This window comes from Tigriopus californicus, chromosome 11, assembly GCF_007210705.1.
Source record: "Tigriopus californicus strain San Diego chromosome 11, Tcal_SD_v2.1, whole genome shotgun sequence".
Taxonomy (NCBI): Eukaryota; Metazoa; Arthropoda; class Copepoda; order Harpacticoida; family Harpacticidae; genus Tigriopus; species Tigriopus californicus.
Window position 1 is genome coordinate 10178580 of NC_081450.1, and position 7791 is coordinate 10186370.

A 7791-nucleotide genomic window follows, 5' to 3' on the forward strand; every position below is an offset into this window, starting at 1 on the left:
ATTGCGTACTTTCGTCAAGGCCTTATGGAGGTCACCTGACACTTGCATTCCAGCCTTGAGTCATCTGACATATGAAACCCGGTTCAGTAGTCAGTTCAGGAGCAATATGAACTTGCCATAATGAGTGGGTAGTTCGAAGGCTCGGTTGACAAGGTTAGACGATCTTGTTCCACGAGACCTTGTTGGTGGGTTAGCTTTTTGAACGCCGAGGCCGTCGGAAGCCTGACTGTTCTGGACCATTGATCGTCGTGAAGTGCAAGTAAGCCAGTCAAAACATGATTCCGTTTGGCCTAGTTCGTCAATGGAAGTGACCAGCGCGCTTGGGTCGGTTCCAAGTGGTCCAAAACTTGTAATCGCACAGCACCCACCTCGACAATGGCTTTTCTAACAACCGGTGCCAAGTCATTTGTTCTTCCGAAGACGTAAACGGAGAAATCCGAATCAAAAAGATCAAGAAAAACACGTCCGTCAATGCCAATTTCTTTGAAGGTCAGTTCCATCAGACTGTTTTCTTTTTTTCCGGATCAAGGAGTTGCACTTGGCCTGGGCAGGTTCAGTTTTTGATCAAATACCAACTGCAAAGGATTTCATCGTTTTCCCATGGAGTCAGACTTGCAGAGTAACGGGATTGAGTCCCCCTCACTCTCAATCCCCTCCATTCTGTATACCTCATGTACTTCAAGCAATGAGAGAGTTGTAAAACTGGATGGGTCAGCTAGAAACGCAGCCAAGTCGTTCCATTTTACATTCCTAGTTTATTCTTGGCAAGGAACTACTCCAAGTGAGTATATTCGATTGAATTCGAAATTCATCCTGTTGGTTCATGCCAAAATGACGAGGGCACATCAAACGAACATGAACTGCCGGATAAAGCTTTATTGTCCAGACTTTATTGTCCTGGAATTGTGTCTTTGGTCGGGGAGAACGGGTATTGGCCCCACGAAAAATGAACGGCCACCTCTGACGCAAATAAACCGTGTCCCGTACTCTCTACCACCATTACCAACGTTGCGTTGATTCGAACTCGTGTACTTGAAAGCAGTTTGAAGGGCCCTCAGCTTTTTCATTGTCCTGAGCCCAGTCTCAATTGCTCTGGCTGTCTTTCTTCCCTGTTCTCTTATTACTTGCCTTTCCTCTGAATCAGGCCCAGTGTGCACAAATTTTTAATTAATTTTTTCTTGAAATTAGCTTTTTGTCAGTGCGTGAAATACTTCCTACTCTGGGAATAGCGTAAGACAAAGTTTTTTGGTGCACAATTTGCATATTAAAATCTTCCTTCAGGAATTAAACCCCGCACCCGGCAACTTGGGATTGCCAAATTTGAGGTGACTGTTCCACTGGCGCTTACCATAGGATTGTCCTTGAGTGATGCCGCACAAATGGAGTAAAACTAACGGGAACGCATATTTGAAGAACTTGTTTGTTCCACGATAGCTTGAGCTCACTGTCTGATTGGCGGAATCTGTACACGCACTGGAGTCCATAATGGTCCTGGAATGCTTTGGAAGAAGGAGACCCGCTGACCTCATGGTCCGATTTGAACCACTTGCCAGCTGGAGCCGGGATCGTCGTTCTTTTGTCTCGCTTTGCCGTATTCGACCGAGAGTCTTTGCATGGTTTTGGGAATTTGAAGTCACATAACCTGGATCACGACAGTCTTTCTTCGTGGCACACGATCTCATTTTTGCAACGGACACGACAATAATACGAGGAGCAGAAAAAATGCTCAAGAACGGACCGGACAAGATTAGTTTAGGGCCAAATTTGGAACTTGAAACTGTCCCATGGGCCCTTTCTTGTGAGACAGTTGCACTGGCACTGTTTTTCACTCCTCTCGTCTGGTGGGAAGTGTGGACCCTCGAAGTAAATTTTGGCTGTGAATGAGGGCGAGCAAGTGAGTAAAAAGGCCTTGATTAAGTGAACTTGAGATATTGTTGGCCAAAACGTGGCCTATTGATTGCTTGAACTTAAGAAGGTCGTGTGCTGTTGGAGAGAGTATGCTACTCTGGGGAATCACCCAACCGCCACAACCGCCACAACCACCACAACAACCACGACGACGACGACGACTACGGCGACCTCTTTTACGACAGATCGATGGAACGCAAAGGAAAACCGGAGGAAAACCAATAGTTTCCACAATTTCCTTTTTGCCTTCCCTCCTCCACGAAAACGCGACGTTCGATTGTCGACTTGGGTCCTTTTCCAAACTCAACCCCAAAAACTTTTTTTTGCAGCTGTTATACTTGGATCAGAAAAAGGAGTCTTCTCGTTATCGTTTCGAGGCACCCGCACCAATAGAGGCAATCAATCATCCACCAAACCACGCTCGAGGATCTCTCTCTTCGTCTCTGTTAGATTTTGGCCGTCGAATCAATGTTGTTTACAAAATAGAGCTGGTAACACTGTCGGGGATTTGCACACACCTCGGAGCATTAGAACCAACTCAAAAACACGTCTTCTTTGTCGGGTTTTGATTTGCCTTTTTCTTTAGGTCACATCCCAAGGGAAACCGAGATATGTACGTCACTCTTCACAACGACGGTTCGCTTGAAACTGATTGCGAAGACGAGGCTGAACCACCACCATCAACCTCAGCACCACAGGCTCACTTCCCATCGAGCGTTCCTCCTTTTCGTTCCGCGCTCGAAATCAGCGGAATGGCACTTTCCGAGAAAGTTGCGTTACGGCGAATGGAGAGCCAAAAGGCGGTTGAGATAACTGGAACAATGGAGCTAGCTTAATGATGTATACAAGTTATGTTTAATGTTGATGAACTTGTGCACACCATGTCTTGAAAGGTTGGTTTAAACTATTACTTGTTTCTGGATATCTCGCAGATCGCTTCTCTTTTTCTTATTATTAACCAATCTACGTACTTACTAGCTGTTTCGTAATATTTGTCAATGGAAAATGATGAAGCATCTGAAACACGTTTGAATAAATAGATAACTCGTCAAACTTTAACGTGAGAACCTGAACGACGACATTGATATTGGAAGAGAACAAAAGTGCATGTTAACGTTCTACAAAATCGACGTTCAACAAAATTCTATCTGTCGCAGTCTCGTCAAAGTCAAACGACGGATCGAACAATTACATCAATGCCGAAAAGGCAGTACTCTTGTATGTAGCTCAAGAGCATTTAACACCGTTTCGCACTTACTGTACATACTAACGAGAGATTGGCTCATGTCAAGCGAATTGTGTGATGCATTCATGATATTCTTCATCTTCAGTTATGTTATATTCAAAGGAACAGTTGCCTAGACATGAAAAAATAGTCATTATCGGTGTGTAGTGTTCCATGTTTGTATCTACAAGCGGGAAAATGAGAATTGGAGCCGAAGCCCGTGCCCTAGAGAGATGCTGTGAGAGTGGAGTGGTCATCTTCAATCAGTTCCAATTTGTGCAATCCCACGACACTCATCGCTCCAATGAATATGCTACTCCCCTCCCCTCAAGTATGGACTGACCGTTGCTCGGCCTTCGTTGTTGCTCACCCAACAGCATACTGTAGTAGTCCAGTGTGTAGCAAATAGTCCGTGGTTGAGTTGGTTGGGAATCCGGGAAGAAGCCTTACTAGAACTCTCACTACCACTACATAAAGGCCAAGCTTAAGGGCACTTCTTGTGCTATGATGGACTGGGAACAAAGTAAGTGTCGAGAAAACCTTGGGGAATTCACCATGATAAATTAGGTGTAAGAGATTTCAGGGCAACAAGCTGAGAGATGAGGCCCAGGAAGGAGCCCGAATTATGATTCTTTTCTTTGTTGCGTGACTAGCACATTCGAGTGATGGGAACGGAAATGGGAACCGAATTCCTTTCAATAAGTGAGACCAAGCACTTTTGCTGGGCAGATATACGTACCATCATAATTCTGGCTGGAGCTGTGTCTTGTGAAGCACAAGGTGTACATTTTATTATCCCTAACCCCCTTTTCCCCTCAATTAAGGTCCCTCGCCCCCATTTGGAACATTTCTGGAACTCACGGATCACTGAAGGAAAACTAAAGGAGAAGCCAGCTGATGGACCAAAGATATGATTGATAGTTCCTTTTTCTTGGGGAAAATCTAATAATCTCATCCCTTGGTTCCTTATTCTCGTGAATGCTTCTGCCAATTCCTTGTGCGATGGTTTGTTCCCCAAGTGCAACTTCAGACAAGAGCTCGATCAGCGTGCAAGAGTATGTGCATTGTGCATTCGACCATGGGCATGAGATTTTGATGCATAATCTCAGAGGTCCAGTCTGGCTAGCCAATCAATGTTACACAATTTTTACCCTTTCATAATTGATATCCGTTTGCTAGACTTATATGAACCGTAACTACAATAGATCTCCTGTCGTAAATCCACATACTTACGTACCGTAGTTGAAAAACAATTGCGAAGATGTGGCCTGTGAGTGGAATAATAAATATGTTCCAGATATTAATTCCCCGAGCAATCCCAGAAGCCTCTCACATCATCCGAGAGCAGGATGGGGAACAGAGTGACCTCAATAGTTTCTCATATGAAAGGAGATTTTTGTCAGCATATAAATCAACCCTTTGCTCCGTCATAGTCTTCCTTGCACAAGTCACAACACCCTTCAATTCCCATCAGTTGACGTAGTGCCTTCTCGTTATATTCTGGCCGAGTGGATACTCATAATCATACATACTCGGCTTCATCGCATCCTGAACGTATGACTGAGTGATCCAATATTGACTCAAAGAATATTATATGGGGCGCTTTGACCTGCCTTAAAGGGGCTCAGAACAACTTCCAAGCACTGAGGGGTAATGGAACAGTCAGTCCAAGAAAGAGGAAAAGAACGAAGAAGTCCGGGGGATGTCAACAAGTCTTGGTGACACTTGGATTGGGAACTTGCTCCTAGCACTGGCCTTCCGATCCACTACTTAAGACCTTGTGCTCTAACAAAGACCAGTGATCCATGAACGCAGAGCTATTTGTCAGGTCCTTGTGAAAAGCTTTTTTTGGAAATCATACATGATTGAAGTGGGATAGGATTGTTTCCAAGGCCAATTCAATGTCTATTCCTTGAATCGGACGGGCGTTGGCTTTGAAGCGATTCACATTTCAACGGCTGAGTCACGTCATACGCCCATTGATTTAAGACAAACACAAGATTGTACTTAGCCGGCGCCTCTGACGTAAAGGCAAAAACCAAAGGCTAACTACAATAACACTTATCGACATACAGGCATATACGTATGGACATGCGGAATATTCAGGTTGTTCCGTTTTCTCTAAACTGAAGATGGGTTCCAAGACTCATCATGGCTTAGTACGACGAAAACAGAGGTCCTTTGACAAAGAAATGCTTGTTCCTCAACTACTGTACGTACCCTCTTCAAGTATCCTTTTTTGATGCAAGGAGCTTCCGTCCTTTCAGTTGTAACGTGGTGAATCGTCTATAGGACTTGTTCTTGGAAACTTCAGAGAGGCTTTTGATGGATTATAAAAGAGAAAATACCAAGTCATCAACTCTCCGTGTTTAGTCTGTAACGTTTGAAAGGAAGCATCTTTGAACGGAACCGACAGCCACCAAATAGATCGCTTTGCTATATCCACGAGTTCGTCCACGTTCACTCTGACCGAAATACGAGTACTTAATGCTGCTATAATGCCATAATGGTAGCAATGAGTGACATGGGACTTTTTGGGAGAAGAAGCCTTACGAGGTCATGTCCTCTCTGGTTTTGATTTGGCATGTTGGTAGTCAATTGTACATGGTGTACTGTGACTTTGGTACTTATCGATTTTTTTCGATCAGTAGCTAAACACGATCTATTATTGTCGATCCGTTGCATGCAGCTCCGGTTTCTTTCTTCTTCGTGGTCAAATGTAACGATGAAGCTCTTGATCTATTTTACTGATGACTGATATAAGCTGGCAGATAGTCCTGAATAGAATAACGGGAGGTCGCTTTGAAATTTGACTCTTCTGAGATTTAAATCCACTGACAGAAGTTTTCTTGACCTCAAATTTAACATAGCCTATTCTTAAACAAGGTTCGATCAAATGTAAACAACAAGCATATACACCGTTGTGATGAACTTGCGAAACGTTATTCACAGAATATTTCATATTTGACCTGTCACATATCTTGTGCCTATGAACTTTTAACTCTTTGTGTGACCCAACCCTCTAAGCAAACACGTACTTTGAATATTAATGTGCGCTCCCAATACGCCCTCATATTTTGTTTGTGACGATTCGAAAGGCCTTTTTCGTTCGTGCTTGAGATTACTTTTACAGTTTCAAGTGTCAATCCTTCGAACAAAGATGTTCGTGAGAATTTTCCTCCTTGCCACTTTGTATACTACCACTTGTTCTCAAAGTATGTTTTCCTTAATCGGTTTGCTGTATAAACCATTGGTTTCTTTTTTGCATTCAATTCTTTGCCCCAGGTTGGAACAAGCTAGTGGTGACTGGCGGAGCAGGCAACGCAAGTGCGGATCATAGCGAAGCCTTTGATTTGACCAATGTGGATGGTCAATGTGATCGCATACCACTTCTACCTGTTCAGATTTATGGGGCCGAATTGGGAGTGATGGACGATGTTCCCATCATTTGTGGGGGTAACTAGAATAGCCAAGTGATCAACGATTGCTATGCCCTTAAAAATGGATCTTGGTCCTTGTTCACTCATTTGGATCAACCTCGACGATATTATGGTGCTTTGGTGGTGGACCGATTCAATGGTCACGAAGAGCTGTGGATCTCAGGAGGCGAAAGTCGGCCCCCTTATATTTATGAGTCGACCGAAGTTGTCACCTTAGAGGGGGTTCGTCAAGGTCCCAAGTTAGCACGGCCAGTCTTAGCCCATTGTATGGTGGAGTTCAAGGGACAGGTCTTCATCATCGGAGGCATGAGTATAGGATTTCCATTCAACAAGGAAACTGACGAGGTTTATGTGTATGATGACGAAACTGACGAGTTCATTCTTCATTCGAGACTGAACCATCCAAGATTGGGTCTCATGTGCGGCGTGGTCAAGAATGCACAGGGTCAGGAGCAAATAGTCGTTGCCGGGGGGTCGTATAAACTCAATGTCATTGGATCTGAAGTGGAGTTCCTGAGCGCTGGGAATAGTTCTTGGACCATTGGATCGGATCTTCCTGTGCCATTAAAAGGTGCAGCCTCTGTGCAAGGAGATGGCACCATTTTTCTCGTGGGAGGCACATCGGATTCTGGGAATAGTGCCCAGATCTTCGAGTTCGATTCTCAAGCCGAGAGGTTCGTGGAACATGAAATAAGCCTGACCAAAGCACGCGCAGAACCCGCTGCGACTTTGGTCCCAGATAATGTAGTTAGTTGTAGTTAACGATTTAGTCGCTTCAAATATACATCATTCTGTTATTCTCACACAAATATTGATATTGTGAATTGTGACTATTTCTTAACATGATTCGTAAAAAAGGACATATCAGATGTTGCTTAATGATTTTGATTAAGGATTTCGTTCGTTCGGTGGAGCCTCTGCAGGTTCTGAAATTGGACCCGGATTATCATTGGTCGCTTCGGGGGAATTCGTGATGGTTTGCCCGTATCGCATTGCAGGGTTCATTAATATGCAATGAATATAACTGATGATGGTGAGAATGGTGAGGAAAATCCCAGCTTGAACCAGAAACACAGCTCCAGGTAGAGTTTCAATTGTGTTATTGTAGACCAAGGTGAGTGCTGGCATGGCAATGATGGGTACCGTGGATTCCAGACAAGCTACGAGGGAAAAAATCTTGCCCAGATCTTCTTTACATCCAACTTTGGACAACATAGC

The 7791-nt window shown here is 44.1% G+C and overlaps 2 protein-coding genes across 2 annotated transcripts in view; both read right to left on the minus strand.

Annotated features, from left to right (window-relative positions):
* Positions 1-2584, minus strand: part of LOC131890718 (MAM domain-containing glycosylphosphatidylinositol anchor protein 1-like) — a gene marked incomplete in the record, with an annotated part of 45333 nt that extends 42749 nt beyond the window's left edge. Inside the window, 1 exon segment of the mRNA XM_059240125.1 lies at positions 1349-2584. Coding sequence (XP_059096108.1) covers positions 1349-1682 — 334 coding nt within the window.
* A 4769-nt stretch (positions 2585-7353) lies between these two features.
* Positions 7354-7791, minus strand: part of LOC131890963 (uncharacterized) — a gene marked incomplete in the record, with an annotated part of 1530 nt that continues 1092 nt past the window's right edge. Inside the window, 1 exon segment of the mRNA XM_059240422.1 lies at positions 7354-7791. Within this exon segment, the coding sequence (XP_059096405.1) occupies positions 7462-7791 (330 nt within the window).